The 18,866-nt window shown below is 45.5% G+C and overlaps 1 protein-coding gene across 4 annotated transcripts in view; it reads left to right on the top strand.

The window, feature by feature from the left end:
- TMEM94 (transmembrane protein 94) overlaps nt 1-18,866 on the top strand; it is a 50,233-nt gene that overhangs the window by 2,756 nt on the left and 28,611 nt on the right. For 2 of the 4 annotated variants that reach the window (XM_080629291.1, XM_080629289.1), the window contains exons 1-5: nt 5,502-5,564; nt 7,421-7,523; nt 16,772-16,891; nt 17,709-17,836; nt 18,413-18,549. In XM_080629291.1, coding sequence (XP_080485417.1) covers nt 7,497-7,523; nt 16,772-16,891; nt 17,709-17,836; nt 18,413-18,549 — 412 coding nt within the window. In that variant the 5' untranslated portion in view covers nt 5,502-5,564; nt 7,421-7,496. Of the gene's footprint in view, nt 1-5,439; nt 5,565-7,420; nt 7,524-16,771; nt 16,892-17,708; nt 17,837-18,412; nt 18,550-18,866 lie in introns of those variants that run through there. The other 2 variants (XM_080629290.1, XM_080629292.1) reach the window with 2 other exon arrangements.

Genomic DNA, 18,866 nt, shown 5'->3' on the forward strand with positions numbered 1-18,866 from the left:
TCTGCAGAGGCTGGAGGGGCCCCTCCATCTTTCACAATTGAGCCTTTTGTTGCATTTACCACTTTGATCCAGACTGTACATATGCTGTCTCTTTCTGTGGCAGGCTTAGGGTACCTGAAGCAGAAAAGATAAAGCAATCCTTTAATTCCCAAACACTCTCTTTTAACAAAGTAAGGAAAAATGAACACAGCAAAGATGTTTCAGATTTACTATCCCTTAAGCAGTATCAGCCCCTGTGGAAGCAGGAGGTAGACTGATCTGATTTGATCATTCTTTTGACCATATCCATCAATTAATTCTCAACTCACCAGAACAAAATTAAAACAAAAATAAGTGCCTTCTTTTGGTTTGACATCTTGTTTTACCAATGTTAATCTTGCAAGTCTGGCTCTTGCAAGTGTGCCAAATCATAGAATCCGGTAGGTAGGAAAAGACCTGTAAGACCATCAAGTCCAGCCATTAACTATTTCCTACTCCCCTTCTCCCTCCTTGTTGCTCAGCTTTTAAGCCACCACTGCCCTTTGAAACAAGTCTAATGTGCATGTTCTCTGCTGAAGAACGGAGTACTGAGTATTGAGAAAACTCCTATTGAGTAAGGGTTAAACATAAAGTACTTTCACCACCAAAAGGCACACTTGGCAGTTGGAAGACAGACTTTAAATTCGTTTCAAGTTTAATCCTATGCCTGATTCAAGGTGAAGTAGATCTCTAATTGGCTGCCATTTAGCAAGGGAAGTGTGAAGTCAACAGATTCTTCACAGCCATGCACAAACAAGAGACATGACCACTGCTGAGTTGATAATTCTTAGCACATATGCAACACTTAATTCAGCAGATCTCCCTTACTTTACAGATACTAATAAATAGACTTTACGGCCTCTCTCTGAGGCAGATCTGCACATCCCTATCTATAATCTAGGGTTAGTGAGGCAGAGGATGTTCAGCTGGCCCTATTTTTGACAAGGTTTTTCACAAGCAGCTACTGAACCAGAACTGTGGCTGCCAGCTCACTTGCTGGACTTACTTTGTGCTCTCAGTGAGTCTCAAAGCAAGTCATTGGCAGTTTCACTTGGGACATCTTTGGAAGTCCATAGATCAGCAAAGGTGCCCATGTTGCAAATTATCAGCTACTCATGAAAAGGAAGACTGTGTGGTTGTGCTGGTGTCAAACCCATCAGCTCTAATCTAAGCCATTCTCTCCAAGGCAGCTGCTTTTTTGGTTATTCTCTGTTCCCCCGTGTTTCTATTCTTGGTTACAGTTCAGGCTTCTGCTCCTGAGGAATCCACTTTTAGCAGCAAGAAATGCTCAGACTCCCCATCATTTTTCATAGACTATATCTATGTTGGGAATTTTCAGTAAATAACGTGAAAGTACCAGTGATGGAACATTTAGGGAAAGCAGGACCATTAGGTTGATTTATTTTCCTCCCTAAAGACCTGCAGCTTCTGAAGCACATTTTTCTTTCCAAGTGTCTGTAGGTTGTACAGTTATCTGATCTTTCTGTGTGCTAGTTGGTTTAGGAGTGCTGTACCTCATGTATCATGCTGTACAGTTCCTTATTAAATATCACTATACTTATGTTGTGAGCTTTGGTTAAGTTGTCATGCTTTGAAATCCCTGGATTTCAAAGGAGCATCTGCAAGCACAGTGTTTATTACCTGTATGAATACTCTACTGTATAAGACAGTGCTGTTTGAAAGGTGATTTCATAGACAAATGTTTGAATGGACCCTTGTAAAGCTTCTGCTCTTCAGAAGGATGTTTCAAACACTTGTTGATACTCTTAGATCAAGCTATAAGACTTACTGTATGCTCAGGGCACTTGCAAACAGAAGTGACTTTGGGGTGATGGGAGATTTTAAAAGGTGTCAGATGCACATGGCATCCTGAGCAGTGACCTCATTTATTCTTACAAATATAAAATAGACATATTCTAAGTGCATTGCAGACCTCTCCACACAGTTGTGGGGTAACTACTGGCCAAGTTCAGCATACAGGACTTCCAGAAAGTTCATTTGCTGTTAGTGAAAGGTGCCCTGGATTGAGTTACTTGGTGGGACTCTAGATTGGGTTTCACTCTCCTGAATGATTTGGAAGTATTTCTCATGCTGAATGCGGCATGATGACACTTGGACACCACATCCAACCATTTCAAAGTTCCATGGACTCCTCTAGACATGAGAATCCTGAGGAGGATGGAGTGTGCTGGGAAAGTGAACTGGCTGTCCTTGGAGCCTCTGGTGTCTGATTAGAGCAACCACAGCTTCAGGCATCTCTGACTGTCTGCAGCTGAATACTTGACGCCCACTGGCATGTTCCAGCAAAGTCCCACTTCATTTCTGCCCTCCTGTCTGGCCCAGTTTAACGTGTCAACAGCATGAGTGACTAATGGCCTGGGCAGGCAGAAGAGAAATAACACACAGGGAGGGCAGAGGCAGGCAGATACTCTAGTGTGGAAGAAATAGTAGTGCACAGAACTCCTGGGATGGGTCCAGAGTGTGGCGAGTCCTTGCTATTGGGTAGAGGTGGTGGAGGGACACATCTGATGGTGGGAACTACAGGAGTCTCGGAGGGGATGGAGTAGGTGGATGCACAGCTCTGCACATCTGCACGTTGCCTACAGAATGAACTGCCTCAGCTTCATTGTGTGAAGCTGTGTTCTGAATGTCTGCAAAATCCTCTCTAATGCTGATGAGGTTTTTTGTTGGTGTGGCAGAATTCCTGCCATTTTCTTACAGACTTCTTGTCTTGTTGAATTCTGATTTATAAGAAAGCAGGCACAAACTACATTTTATATGGCTCTAGTGCCAATCCTGGTGCAGCAATTGTGGGAGGATGGTTTATTACTGTAGCCTGTCTTTCCTTTTGGCTTCAGTTATCCTAATACTAAGCTATCCCAACCTGTCCAGGCTTAGCTGTGTCTGGAATTCTTGGTTGTAAATTAAAGCTGTTTTTAAACTTGGAAAAATGAAACATTCCACTTGGTTTGTATATCCAGATTGGCACAGGAGAGACTTGGCTTCTTGCTCTCTGTGTGAAACGTCCACAATCCAACCATTGTCAGCACCTTCAACTGGGGATTTGAGAGAAACTGCTTCTGGGTTCCAGGTCAGTCTGTTCATGTTCTAGACAGCATGCTGGTGATGGAGCAGTGCTGCATGCACCACTGGTTACTATCACAAGCTCTTTAATTGTTCATTGTAACAGCTTTTGAACTTAACTAGGTAGGGAATATTCACTCTTTCCAACCAATCTTTCATCTTTTAACACCCTTGTTGTGTATAGAATCATAGAATGGTTTGGGTTGGAAAGGACCTTAAGATCATCTAGTTCCAACCCCCTTGCCATGGGCAGGGACGCCTCACTAGACGATACCCTAGTAGGATACCCTAGTATCCTGCTTCCTGGCACTGAGTGACTTCAGAGTGGTATTCCCAAGCACGAGGATGATGTGCTCTGAACTGTAAGGAATGGTGTGGTTTGTACTCAGGATCACATTTCATTTGCTGCCTAACCCAGAATGTCACTCAGGGCAGTGCAGCAAACCCTGCCTCCTACCATCCTGCCACAGCCACTCCTAATGATACGGGCTCCATGGGATGAGCAGCAGCAGCCCAGGATATATTTTCTTGTTCTGCTTTTGTGACTTTGGCTTCCCAGTTACCCACTTGTGTCACACATAATTATGCTTTTGAAGTCCAGATCCAGAGAGACATTCAGGGTCTTAGCTTTGAACCAGTGAGAGCACGGTGCAGAATCCTTCAGTAGATCCATCTTTTGTCAGAGGGGAGTAAAAAGAGGAATCACTGATTTATTTCTCCGACCTTTTATTATTAGTGACCTTAAAATCATCCCCTCATGCCTTCCCTTATATTGAAGTCACTCTCAAGTTAAAGGCAAGATACTGATGCTCTATGCTGTGTGCAAGCATACAAAAGTACCTTTTCCTCTTTCCCACTCCCAGCCCTTTACTGGGAGCTTTGTCAGCTTCCCTCCAGTAGCTCTCTGATTCTCTCTTTGCAATTGCTAATGGCCTGGCAGGGATACAAAGGGACTGAAATAGCTTCATTCCCAGGGTGTGTGCACACTGACAAGGGTCACAGCACAGCAAAGTAGGGCAGAGTCCAGCCTTGTGGCTCATGCCAGCCAGCCAGCCAGCAGCCAAAAAAATGGCAGTTGCAGGTGCTGGTTGCTGTACTGCAAAGCAGTGCTTTGATAGCCAGCGTCAGAGTACTCAATGCTTGCTGCTTCCCAGAATGTGGATGCAGGACTTGCCTGCATGAGAGGAAATCCTGACATGGAACTCTTCAGTGTGGGGCAGGAGGAGTTTTCTGAGTGAGCTTTGGTTGCTGTGTGTTTTCCTTGTCATGATGGAGCATCATGAAGAGCAGTGCTGCAGGTGACTGCCACAAGGATGGGATCTTGTCCTGGGTTCAGCAGCAGCAGTCAGTTTTTCTCCTTCTTAGTAGCTGTTGCAGCACTGTGTTTTTGGGTAGTTTTCGGTGTGTTTTTGGGTAGTAAATCCCAGTTGGGCTGGTTTGCAGATCTTGCTGCTTCCTTGTTTGCTTGGGTTTACTAGAAGTCCAAGCTCTGCGTTTGTGTGTGATAAAAAATAGAACCAAGAGTTTCTGATCAACAAAAAGTTTCCAAGGCAAATCATAGCATCATCTTAGAATGCTTCATTGTGTTTCTATGTAAGAGAATCCTCTGGAGCAATGTACACAGAGCCTTTGTTTTAACCAGAAAATACATTTTACTTACGTGGAAGCAGAAAAAATTTGTGCCATGGAAGATCAAGGGGGAAATGGGCTTGAAGAAGGATGTGGGTTCTAGAGCTGCTTCCTATCTCAATTCTATTACAGGTCGAGCTTTGCTAAAAAGGAGAAAGGGAAAAGAAAGAAGATCTAGTTCCCTGGAAATCTGGAATTGTTTGTATGACTTCTGGCCCACTGAATGTTGGTCATCTGCAGGCTCAGCCCAGCAGCACAGCCTTGTCAAAGACTGCATGTGCTGTTCAGCAAATGGAAGACTCATTACTGCAGGCTGCATTAGAGATTAGCTGGACAAAGCTCTTGGTAGATAAGAATAGCAAGACAAACAGCCAGGGGTGACAGCATGCTCCAGCACCTGATGGAATCCACTGCTTTGTCAGCTTGTTTTGGAGGCTTGCCTCAAAGTGTGTCAGGACTGCAATAATCCTGTGAGCTGCTGGGAACTTAATTCATCTACTGCTGCATTTTTTTGGGGGGACATAAGCTAATGGAATCAGTTCTGAGTGAGAGGAGGTTCATGTACTATTAGAAGCACTTTCAGGTCCCCAGTTCTCCTTCTTTTAAAGACCAATCTTGTAATCTGAGTTTTGTGAATGTCATCACTTTCTTGTCCTAAATGGAGTTATATGGGGAGATTGATTAACTGCTTCCCTTCTGTTTCCACAGCTGGTGATGTGATAAGTGTGGCCAAGCTCCTCTCTGCCTAGGAGCCATCCTCCCATGAGCAGCAATCCCTTTCTGCTGCAGATGCTGACAGAACCACACAGCCGTGGAGCTTGAAGAGGTGGCAGGTAGGTTTCCTGATAAGGGTCATGCCCAGCTGCGATGTTGAGTACTTTTAATTGTCTTTCATTATTTTGGGTCAAGGCTTACCATTTGTCATTATAGTATAACCCATGGTTACTATCAAAGCTGAGGGTTCTGTCACCTTCAGATTTCTAGGGATGTACATGCTTGTGTCAGTAAGCCCTTTGCAGGCTGGGACTGAGGCATCATGGTGGAGCAACATACCAAAGTATATGCTGTCACATATGCTGTGTCTTTCTTGAGGTTTAAGGTAGGGCTTCAGTCCTCTGGACACTTTGCTTGACTTTATTTGAGAGGCTGAATTCACTAGGAAGAGTTTTTAAATACACCAAGGTAATGAAATCATCTGAGTCCAGTTTTTGTGATGATAACTGGATGTATTGCTTGGGTAAATGCATGTCTAGGAAGTGCTGCAAGATAGTATTTCTACATCTGGTTTAGAAAGTTCTAGGTATGTCTAGATATTGTATGGAGGAATGCTGTCTTTCCATGCTTTGAGATTCAAAGGGAAAAGAAGAGAGAGAGATCTTCATGAATAGCTGCTGTAGATGCTAAAAAGACATATCTGCTGTGGCTGACAGGAGACTGTCAACTTGGCACATCACTACTTCCTGAAAGTAAAGTGATTTTGATCACTTCAGCAAGCCATGTGCTGGTCACTTCTGGTTTAGTTTCAGCAGCCACCTGAATATTAAATGTATTTCTTACTCAAAAAAGTGACCTGGTTTTTATTCTGGATCCCAATCAGAAATGGGACAGGTAGTTTGAGAACAGTGAAGAACACTATAGACGCCAAGCTCTCAGCTGGCTCTGGTAAGAGCACATTCTTGGCTTTCCTTTTTGGTGTCCCTCTCTCCACCACACAGTAACTTTGCCAGATCATGGTGCTGCCTCTTTGTTACTCTTGCATCCCTTTCTTGCTGTTTTGTTTACAGTGCTTCCAGCATCAAGAAGTGGTTTTGTTCATTAGTGCAAAGTACCTTTTAGGTAATCACCTCAGATCTGCTCTCAAAGATTGCTACAGCAGTGTGAGTGACTCCAAAGTTACTCCATTTTTAACATCAGCACTTGCCTACTACACTTCTTACTTGCTGGGGTCCCTGTTCTGGAGTGTGCTTGTCCAGAAGGGTCTGGGTTTACTCATGCCTGAACCTCCTGGAGCTGCTGTGCTTGGAGCACATGTTTGAACTGTGTTGTTTTGTATCTGATTGCTGTATTACCATGGAGGTAACATTCCAATGAGGATAAATACCTACTTATTCTCTTATTACTGACATCATGGGCTAATCTGGAATTGTTCATTTTAAGAGATGATGCAGTTGCCATTCTGTACAGGGATGTGTTCTGGGTACAACATGAAAGCACCAGCACTGGCATGGCTGCAGCCACGGCAGAGCACAGTGGAGACACTTCCACTGTAGGCCACTATCTTTGGTTCATCTTTCTCTTTCTCAGATGACATTCTTTACTGTACAATGCAGGAATTGCATATCAAATTGCTGGAATGGCAGCAGCATGGACGGTATTGTAACAGACCTTTAAAAGGCCTGTTAGGAATGTGTCCTGTACAAGGACATTATGGGGGACCATGGTGTTCTAAAGTCTTAATCTCCTCTTCAGAGTTACTGAAGCTTTTTCTCCCTCCTTCCTGAATGGGGATTAAAAATGAAGGCAAGATATCATCACACTCCTCAATAGGAATTAGACAAAAAGCCTTTTGAACCATAAAGCTGGATTTTACAACTTACTTTGTTTGGATCTGAGGAAAGACAATGGATTTGTTCTTGTAGCAGTAGATTATTTGGTGTTAAGAAGTTTGCTCCTATTTTTTTTTTCCCAGTACTGCAGATCCCTGTCTCACCCCCTTTAAGGTGGAATCCATCTTCCTTTCCATAGTGAAGAACTTGGACACATACATGCTGATAAGGGAACAAATTAACCTGGTATGTAACCTCAGTAGTAAATTCAGTGTGCTAGTTTTATTTTCAGATGCTAAAAATCAAATGAACCCAAGTGAAAACATCACTCTCAAATCTAGCTGAAAGCAAGCCCTTTGCTCTAATATATGTATGTAAAGAGTTAGCACTCCTGAAACAGATGTGCTCAGAGCACTGTTGAAGCACAGACATTTGTCACTCAAAAGATGAGAGATTTGTTCTCTGCTCCTATGGGCTAATACAGTTCCCTTGTCAGAAGTGGCTGGGGATCAGAGTTTGTCAGGTGTAATATAGGCCACCTTCCAATTTCTGCCAGAAGCCAGACACTGCAGAGAAAGGCAGAGTTTATTTCAGGAGCAGTGCCAAAACCTAAAATTAAATGTGCTGATATCTTGTTCTTCCTCTTCTCCTGACTTTTTAATTTTCTGTGTATTTCTGAAGTGAATTTAATACTTGGGAAAGGTGCCAAAATCTCTGCTCCAAGACGAGCATATACCAAGACAGACAACAGCACTGGTTGCCACAGGACAGTGTGAGGCTCAAGAGTTTGAGTTATTTAAAATGTATTCACAGCGACACAACTAGTAAAAATCATTGGCATCACAGTTACCAATAACAACTGAGCTGGGTTATCCCAGTGTGATTGCTGCAGCCTGGATACAGCACCAGGCCAGACCCTGACAATGTGTCCGCATTGCTCCAGCTCCAGCACAGTCTGTCCTGAGCTGTCCAGAGTTATTCCAGGGTGCCTAACAAGGGCTGCAGTCCTACCTTTGGACTGAAAATTAGCCCAAGTCCTTTGCTCATCCCATCTTGCCAGCAATTGTATCTCTGGTTTATCCCCTGCTGTTCTCTAAAACCTCAGCTCTTCTTCCAGAGGCTTTGTCACAAACTGATCTTTTTCTGCACGTCTCTCATCTATGCTCCAGTTTTTGTATGGATCTCAGTCCCTGCCTTTATACTCAGCCTCTTATTTCAAGCCCCAGTTTTATCTTCAGATCTCAAGTTTACAGCCTCTGCTCTTTCATTCTGTTACTTAATGCATAAATGCATATGCGGATGCAATTTAGGCTGATGTCAGAAGGACAGAAGTAAGAAGAATTAGTACAAATTACTGCCCTACACAAAACACTTCAGAACAAGGCCTCTCAATGGTGGGGTAAACAAGAAGAGGCAATTTAATCCGTTTCCAGTTGTGTTCACAACCAAAGCTGGAGTTTTTGAGCTGGAAGAAAGTTGTATCAGGACCTCTTACCTGCATGAAGCGCAGGGGTTGTTCCTGGTATTGCACTGTCACAAGCAAGTTGTCCTGTTCCCATTCATTTCAGTCTCCAGGAGCAGAGCCATGGGATCAAGCACTATGATAAAAGGAGAGGTGTTACATGTATGCTGTATGAGGGTTTGTCCATTCTTACCCCGTGTTGTTGTTGTTGATCCTTTCTTCTCCTTTTTTCTTTGTGTTGAAGTGAGTAGGTAAGTAGTTTCTTAGCAGGAAAAGAGGAAGGAAGGAAAAATTGTGTCATTAGGACATTTTGTTCCTCTCTGTGATTTAAAATTGTTGTCTAGGAACAAAATGCCCTATAGGAGGATGAAGGATGTCTTGCCTCTTGCTCCCCCTGCTTTCTCCTGAAATTACGTTAAATTACGTTTGTTCCTGCTCTGGCGGGGGGATTGGACTAGATGATCTTTTGAGGTCCCTTCCAATCTCTAACATACTGTGATACTGTGATACTGTAAATGGAGTGTCAGCTTCCCTTCAACTTTCGCTTTAAGAGCTTTGTGAGGTTACATACTGATGTGTAACTTAGTGCCAACACAGGGTGATAACCAGACCCTGCTTTGGGTTTATAGTAAATATTGAGACCTCTTATTCTTTGCACATCTGGCTTTAAACATAGAACATGGGCTATGCCTGTGGAGGCATTTGGAGTTTGGTGAAGCAAAAAAAGTGAAGAGCTTGGCCAGGAAGGGTGGAGAAATCCTGACACCTGTACCTGGTCTTCAAAGCTCCATGATATGCTGAGACCTTTGCAGTGCCTGTCTGTTCTGGTCTGGCCAGCTGTAATCCTCAGCAAGGCTCTTGGCAGGGACGGTTCCTTACCTCTTTCTATGTGGAATGAAAGTCATTGGTTTAGTGATTGCTCTGCAGAGCTTGGGAGCCCCAGGGAGAATTAGGGCAGCGCTGAAGTAGGAGCTCCATAAACCCCCACTTACACAGGTACTTCTTTCCAACAATGAGAAGGAAGCATTGCTGGAAAAGAATGGGAGAGAAAGCTCATTTTTCTTCACCTCCCTAAGCCTTTTTATCCCATTACCTCTTGTTCTTCCCTCTCAACACTAATCCTCTGCCTTGTCTGTGGCACTGCCCTGGTGTCAGTAAATGGGAAGCCCCCGGCATGGTGCATGGCTGTGAAGAATTCAGGTGCACCTTTTGTTTAGATTCTGTGGCTCAGGCTATGTGAATATTGGGTGTTGAGAGGGGCTTTTGCTGCTTTCTATTGTCAGACTGTAGCCATCTCAAGTTGTTCAAATAGCAGATGGTTATAGTTTTAAATTGAGCTTGAATTCAGAGCTGTGGAATCATCTGGGAGACTCTCCTAGATTTGTGTAGAGGAGTTAGTGTTCCTGGGTCTCTCTGTCTCAGTCTAGTCTCTTTCCTTGCCTGCTCGGGTGTTCCTTCCCCTGCAGTATATTTTATAGCACTTTGTCCTATGTAATTTGCCATCTGCTTCTCCACAGACCCCTGTCTGTCAGCATCAACCCTCTCTGTGCATGCATATGCTTCTCTCCAGGCAGGGAACCCAGGGATTCTGGCTGTGTCGGCTCCAGCTGATGAATGAACCATTCTCACAGACATCTGGTGCTATCCTGGGCAAACTTTCTTCTCTCCCTGCCTCTTTTTCCCCCCCTTTCTCTCCCTCATCCCCACCCCCATCCACCGCCTCCTTGCTGGAGCTGCAGCGTGACTGGAAACAGGCTGAATTAATCAGCAGCCTGGTGCTTCACTCTGCTGCTTCTGTCTCATTCTCTGCAGCGCTGGGCTCTGCACAGTCTTGCTCTCTCTCCCTCTTTGCTGGCTCATTTCTGGAGAGCAGCAGCAGTGCAAGTTGCTGGGGAAGTGGCGCAGGAATTTGGCCCAGATGCTCTTTAAACAGGCTGATTTCTGGATCCCCCACCAAGGCAAATGCTGCAAAGTAAGTTTCTCTGCCTTAACATTTCAATTCAAAATGGCTTTCCCTGTCCCCCCCCAACCCTCCCCCATTCTGCATCCTGCCTGATGTGATGGTGCTTGAAGAGCTTTGAGGTTTTGAGGAAAAGAGGCTAAAGCAGGACATGAAGCAGTGAATGATGATTTTAACTAGGGAATAGCTTAGTGCATTGGAGGGGATGGGGAAAGAAGCTTGCTTTCTAGAAGCAACAGAAGGGGCCAGACATGGTTTTAGGTGCTGACTCTTGCTTTGCTACCCCTCAGCCTCATGACTTAAATTTGTCTGTTTCTTCTATGGGCTTTGATCTGTAGCTGTTGAACCTACTCATCCCTTTGAAATGTGCCTGGCATCTAGGCTGTGTCATACTTTTAGTCCCCAAAGTCTTCAGCTAAAGAAGTGGGGATGGGAAGGGGGGATGACAGATGTGCTGAAGTTCTGTGCGTTTCTGAGCGTTGCTGGCCTCTGGGAGGGGATTAGCATCCTCCGGAGTAAGGTCTGCATTGGCATAAAGCAGTGTGCTGTGTGTTAGAGCCAGAATAAATCCAGACCCCTAAGTGCTCTCTGAAGTTGGAGGAATAATGTAATTAAAGCTTGATAATTGCATAGCACAGGTGAGCTTCAAAGCACTGCATAAACACTGCCTCATCCTGCCAGCAGCCTGGTGGGGCAGGTAACTATGGTTGAGGATTTGCTGCTGCAAACAGGACTGAAGAATGCACGATTCAACACTGGGCTGGTACCTGGGGAGCAGTCACCTCCTCTGCTGTTGAGCTGCTGTAGCTGAGGGAGAAGCAGAGCACTGGGCTTTGCATTACCCGTGTGGAAAGGTTGATCGTGCCTGCTGGCATCTTACTCAGTGCTTTATGGAGGGGGTAAAATGTGAATGTCGTTGTGTGGGTTAAAATGGACTCTGCTCACAGCAAAATGCAGCGATGATTCAGGCAGCTGATGAGTGTTGCTTTGGCCACATCTCTCAGAGATCTGTGCTCCTGCAGCAGTGTCTGTTTGCAGCGCAAATCTGCAGGCCCTGTTAGCAATGAGCCTCAAAGCCAAAAGGCCTTGCAGGCACCCAGTTACCAAACTGTGGGGGCTCCTTTGTCCGGGGGCAGGGGGAGGTCTGGGCTCTGCCTTTCATACTGGTGCTGCAGATGGAGGAAGGAGGCGGTTGTTGACTGTTCCTCTGTCCTTTAATTTGGGCACTGCTGTGCTGAAGTCTTTGCTTGTTTCATTTGATTTGAGACCACCAACAGCTAAGCTGTGGCTGCCAAACTCGTGGCAGGTGCCATTTAAACCAAGTTTAATTCTTTGTGCCTTCTGGTACCTTTCCCAGCATGTCCAGTTTTAAAGGCAGTGGTGCCCACAGAGCCATGATCTGCTTTAAGGAGCTGCCTGAGTCCTGTGGGTATCAACACATACATAGTTCTTTTTCCTGTGCTTTCCAGTAGTGTTCAGGTGGGTTGGTGACCATTATAATCCTCATCACAGCTACAGTTGGTAGTCACATTGTAGAGATGAGAAACTAAGGTGCAGAGGAGCATCCAGTTGTCACACTGTCATGCAGAACTATATTTGATGAAGTTACTCCTTCTCATGTGTTTCTGAAACTGTGAACAGTGCTTACATTTCAAGAGGTGTAATCCCCAAAGTAGATTAATAGCAAAATGTCATTGTTGAATAAAAAGCTGCCTTCTCTTTCTGCTCAGGAATGCAAAGTAGCTGTCAGGGAAAGGAAGAACATTCTGCTGCCCAGTTGCCCACCTCCAACTATTGAAAACTGAAAAGCAATTGAGCAGAAGTGTTGAAAAAGGGGCCTGTTGTGTGCAGCCTGGAAAGAGGGAACCAATCTGACATACGGCTCTGTAGTGGTTTTCTGTACCACTCTGAATCGAAGGGGTGGATAGGCAGGCTGTGAAAACTGAAGCTTTCAGCAAATATTCTGTTTTCTATTCCCTCAGTTGTTCAAGCAGTCTTTGTAAAGGCAGTTACAAAGTGTCTTGGTGAGAAGCCCTTATCCTGCAAGAGGCTGAATCCACAGAGAATGGAGGATGATTCAACTCGCTTTGGGAAGCAAAGAATGTATTTGTGTTCTGGTGTTATTTAAAACAATATTTGGCACATGTGCTACAACACCACTTATTATATCAACCTTTACTGGTACAACAAATAAATATGCTACTATAGATGTGTAATGGCTGTCTGAAAAGACAAGAGGACTTCATTGTACTAATACTTTGTGGCTGTTTCTCACCTGCATACATCTGATCTCTGCTTGCTTGTTGCTCTTGAAGGAAGGAGCAAGACCTCTGTCTTTCATTGCATAGCAGAGAATAGCTGATAACCTTCAAAGATATTCTTGAATGTTTCCATGTGTCAAAGAACAAGATGGGAATTTTAGGATGAGACATCAGGAATCGCTGGTGGTTTGTGTGAGGATGGAGGTGGGCTGTGGGAAGCAGATGTGTAGGTGGTGATGCTCAGGAACAACTTCACATTGTGGGAGGCAGAATCAGAAGATAGCCACTGTTTTCCTACCTGTCAGTCTGAAAATGCCTCTGCAACCCATGAGGAAGGCAAAGGAAACCTTTTAGCTCGAATCCTCCTGGATCATTGGGTATTTGCCCAATAATTTCTCCCTGACAAGCTATGGAGGGCCAGCTGAGAAGGCAAAGAAAAGTCTACAGATTCTGTGCTCCCTGTCTCCTAGCTCTGAGCTGCTTCTTGTGTCCTTCCTGCAGAGCCAACACAGCTCCTGAACCTGGGCATTTGCTAGATCTAGCTCAGGTTCCTTTTCCCTGATGTTAGCAGGCAAGCTAAGCAGTAATTTAACATCTAGGGTGTTTACTGCAAGTGGAGACATTGACACATCTTTTCATCTTCCCATCCAGTCTGCGCCTCAGCGTGTTCATTCCCTCTACAAAGCAAAATCACATGCACAGAAGAGATCTGCACTGTGTGTTTTTCCTTCACAGCCATCCTGCAGATCACAACTGAGAGCTGTGGTACCATCCCCAAGGCAGAGGGTTTCAATCATCCCCTGTTTACCTGCCTTCAGTCATGCATCAGGGACTAAAGCTGTGACAGGCAAGGCAGGGGTCATCAGTGCACTTAGAGCCTCTCGTGCTCTCCAGCCCCTTGGAACAAAGGAGGAAGCAACTGCTGATTTTCTCCTCAGGACTTTTTCCCTTTAGGCATGGGTGAAAGGATAGTGTAGCCTTTGAAAATGCCTCCTGGTTCCCAGCAGGGGTTTGCTTTCACCATAACCTGGAGTTTACTGGTTTCTTCTGTTCTTCAGAGGAAGCCTATGGGTGGGATGGTGTCTCACTGCTTTTGTTTGGACTTGAAGATTAGGGGATTACTCTTTGAATGCCACTTTCCAAAGCAAAGAGATGAACATTGAGGGGTTTATTAATGACCTACCACCTCCTGCGAATGGCTTCTTCACCCTGGGGTGCTCACCTCCTCTTCTGTGGCAGGAAGAGCACTTGCAGCTGATGAAAGGCTGGGAAGATCCCTTTGGGACAGCTTAAGAGCGCCAAGGTTTGCAATATACAAAGGTTTCCTTTAGGGCATTGTGAAACATGCCTCATTAGCAGCTGATGGCTTCTTGCTGTGAAAACCCAGAGCTGCCCCTTGCCAGCAGCTCAGGGTGGCTCTTCTTGCCTGTCCCTTTCATTCCTTCATTCCAAGCCCATTCCCTTGGTGCTCACCAGCAGTGGGTGATCCGAGTCACCACAGGCAGCCTCTCACTCCCATTATCCAGTGTGTGTTTACCACAGGCTCTGCCTGCTTTGCTGAACGCACCATGTTTTCAGTGTCAGGATGGGTGTTTAACAATCCCTGCCCTTCCTGCTGGTCTTCCCTTGCCACCCTGCTCTTGTCCTTTCTCACCTCCTAACAGCCACCTTCCTTTGTGGCTGCCCTTACCTCGACTGGCACTACAGCAGAACAGCAACTCCTGTGTAAAGCCTGGAGCAGATGTACACATATTTTGGGAACCTTTTTGATTACCTCTGGGTTTGCTGCCTTTTCCTGCTCGCTGCCTGCTGGGATGTGACACTTTCTCTTTCCAGGCAGTGTGTGACTGTACTAGGTGTTGGCATTAAGTGCAGCTTTCCTCTCATTTCATCTGTAGCTCTTGGTGCATCCTTTGGAAGCAGTTTGGTGTCTAAGCAGACTTTGCTTTCCAGTTTAAGTCCTTATTGCTCATTCTGTGTCTTTTATTTATCTCTCTGCTCTCCCTGTGTTGGAGAGGATGTTTTTGCAGGTGCTTTGTCCCATACAGCCCTCAGTGGAGAGGCAGGAACCTTTAATGTCACTTGCGCCGTGTTCTCTCAGGCACTCCCGTTTGCAGCACCCCCGTGGTGCAGCAGCATGTCTGTTGGCCATCTTCTCCTCCGGGAGTCTTTGAGAGACTCCTATGTTTAGTCCTGTGCTGATGTTACCTGGGTTGCTTCCAAGAACAACACAGAACTGCTTCCTCTCTTCCTAAAACTGACACAGAGGATGAAAACTGCAGCAGGATTATTTTTAGTCCTGTAAAAGGGCAGCTAAAGCAGCACTGGAGGCTCTGCCTGGCCAGAATTAGCTACTTCAGGTTGTCCCTGGTAGGTGGGGAGTGTGTGTGGTAGATGGTAGTTTAAAGAGCATCTATCTACTATTCCTTTTGGATTGGACCATCAATGCAGATGAGTCTGAAGTCCAAGATCGTAGTTTCTGGTAAATGTTCATCATGAAACCACTCAGCTGAGGAACAGGAAGAGAAGTGCAGGTCCCAGTGAGCTGCACATGCAGAGCTGGGTGCATGCATGCCACTCCTAAGAGCAGAGCTGCTGCACTTTGATACCATGGTGGCTTTGGCAGGGCTGGGGAAGAGGTGGTGACTGCAGTAGCAGGAAGAGCTGCAGCTCCTGCCTTTGCTGAGCTGTGTCACACTGGTGGGGACCGGAGGGGGCAGCTTCCTGCCTGCTTTGTGTTCAGAAGTGCTGTAAACAGTATGAGACACCTGAACGCTTCTAACATGCCAGGATATCCTGTGTCTCTACACTCTCCTCGAGGTGTTCATATGAAAACATGCAGTACAAATGGTAACTTGTGTTGTCCAGCTCCCTGCTCTCTGCTGTAGCCCTTTCAGGGACATCTGCCTGCTTCTGATTAATTCACTTTCAGTGATCTGGTACCCACCTCGCAGCAGGGATTTGAAGGAAAGGGAAGTGCTTTCGTTCTTGCCTTGCCCCAGAAATGCAAGTGTTCACTCCGCTTTCTTGTCGCCAGCATCCTATGGCAATCTATTCCAGGTGGCATGTTCTTGGGTTGCATCCTTTCAGGCTGCTGCTGCCTCTTTGCTGACCAGTGATGGAGCAGTGCTGTGGACTCTGTGCTTCCTTCATGTCTAGATGCCTCCCTCATATGTTTGTACAGTTCACCACTTCAAACTCTAGTGCTCTCTCTTGTAAAAGTAGAAGTTGATGCTCAGGAGCCTCCTCCTGAACTGATTCATGGCCTAGCACTTAAATTTGGCAGCTTCTGTGTCAAATACCCATAGGCAGGACTCATAAACAGAAATTCATAATAAGAAGTTGTGGAAATTGGCCCACTGTTGTTTAGAATTGCAGATATTCTACTACTTAGTTGTTACTACCATTAGCAAAACCCATCCTATTCTACTGTAACTGTATTCTGTTGTCTCTACAAGCTGATACCAGTTCAAGCCTGCATAACCTTGGAGCTGAGCAGCCTCCCTTTGTATTGTCCTCAGCCTGTGCTGATTAGAATCTTGTTTCACAGCAATGGCTTTGTATTGTGCTTTGATAAGGTGTTTATCTGGCACAGTCAGGACTGGTTTGTTTATCTGATACTATCGAAGGGCTCCAATTCCAGCCAGCAGGCTAAAGTTCACAGGAGGGAAGATGATTCCAGGAAGGTGCAGAATCAGACTGGTGATGATGGGTGCAGGGCATTCCTTGTAGGGTGCTCTGTCAGCCTCCAGGAAAAAGCCTAACAAGGACATAAGGAAGCACTAATCAGTTTGCTTTTCTGGCACCTCAGGATGAGATGACTTCAAGTTTGGGCCTAACCACAAAGAAAGCCCTCACCATCCTGAGAGACCAGTTGTCAGCACTGCTGGAGGGGCATCAGAAGGAACGGAAGAAAGTGGCTTCATGGAAGGTGAGGCACCAACAGCACAAGGTTGGGCACTCCGTCTCCTCAAAGTAAAGCTGATAGGTGGGGAGTGTGTGTGTGTGTGATAGATGGTAGTTTAAAAAGCATCTATCTACTACTCCTTGATACTCAGTTACACTTTTGGATTGGACCATCAACGCGGATGAGTCTGAAGTCCAAGGTGATAGTTTCTGGTAAATGTTCATCACGAAACCACTCTGCTGAGGAACAGCTGAAGATGAAACAAAAGTTGGCTGCGTTCCCTCCCAGACTGCTCCTGCAGAGTACCTGGGCGTAGAACTGCTAAAGTCTTTGGGAACAAAGCAAGGAATCTACCTAACGATATATTTTCTCCCAGCACTTCTCTCCCGGATGCTGGAACTCAACAGAAGCTTTGCACCTGTGAAGGATCTAAGGGCTTCAAGAGCTGCTAATGGTAGTGAGATCCATATTAGGTGGAGAGCAAGAGCTGCGAAGCTCAACAGTCTCCCTTGTCCACCGTGTTTGTCTGGCATGACAAAGTGCTGGTGTTTGCACAGTATTTATACACAGTGCTTGGTTAGTGACCATGGGGCAGCCTGGCACAGAAGCCTTTTCATTCTTTCAGGCAAGAGTAAAGCAAAGAGAGTTCACTCAGACCCACCAGCTGAGCAAGCATTACTGCTGTAGCATTTCCATAACTGATCTGGGATGCTTGCTGTCATATTACAGAGTCCTGTTCACCCTGGAACGTCCACTGCTGCCTTCCCCCTTCCCTTCTGTGCTTTTCCAAGCCTTTGCCTCTGTATTATCCTAAATGGTGTCTGCTGCTCTGCTTTTGTAGGAGGTGTGGAGGAGCAGTTTTCTGTACCATGGTAACCGTTGTTCCTGTTTTCACTGGCCTGGTGCATCTCTGATGCTTCTGGCAGTGTTGCTGCTGCTGTGCTGCTATGGGAGCCAGCCGCAGGGAAGGTAAGAACAACATCCTATGCTGGGTAACTGAAGTAAGGTGGCAATTTTATATTGTCTTGACACTGTGGCTGATAGAACAGTGTTGTCCCTCATTCTGTGCAGACATCAAGACATTAGCCTGCACTGGTAATTCTGTCCTTATCAGTTGCTTTCATAAAACTTCAGCCAACTTAATCCTACTTCTAAAAGATCCATAGAGTGTCCTATAGAGAGATTGAGATGGTTTTGCCACAGCATTCCTAGATCTTGAAAAATCCTAAGGCATTATCAGAGCTAGGAAGGGTTTTGAAACTGGAGAAGTTAGTGGCTCATAGTGCTATCACATGTGCCATAGCATTTCTTCGCTCTGTTTGTAAGGGTACTGTTTAATTGGGAAAAGACCTTTCAGACTTCTCTGGTGGCATTATCCTAAAGAAATGTGATCATAGCTCCCCTGCTTTTCTTTTTTAGCCATGAGGCTGTGGAACGTAGGAATAAACAACCAAGCGGGTGTGCATTTATCTCTGTGGGTGGCTGGCAGTGTATTCTGCTCATTTACTCAAACCTTCCTGCTCTCTTCTGTTTTGCTGTGCAAAGCCAAGGGGCTGAGATAGTCAATGCACTGGCACTCTTCCTCCTCCTCCTCTTGGATCTCTTCATAATCGGGCGTCAAGAGAGGCTGAAGTGCAGAGAGGTGGAGAGAAGACTTCAGACAATCATTGAGAAGATAAATGGTGAGGTCCTGTTCATCTGTCTCTTACTGGCATTTGTCTTTTCCTCCTGTTGGATTCTTCTCCGAACCTGGCCAGAGATGTTACTAATTGAGCTTAGTAGCCTTGCCCTGTGGTGCACACAAACACTGAGAACTGTGTTCTACTGCCTCTCCTGTACAATAGTTATTTTGAGCTATCATGTGGCCATGTGCTTCCAATCTGTGTGTTATCAGGTGGGCGTCTGTTATGTCTGTGCTTTGGAGTAATTTGAATCCTCAGTAGCCTACAAAAATATCTGCCTTGCAGCAGATGATGAGGGAAGAATACGTGGGGTTGTA

The sequence above is a fragment of the Psittacula echo genome, assembly GCF_963264785.1.
Source record: "Psittacula echo genome assembly, chromosome: 14".
Taxonomy (NCBI): Eukaryota; Metazoa; Chordata; class Aves; order Psittaciformes; family Psittacidae; genus Psittacula; species Psittacula echo.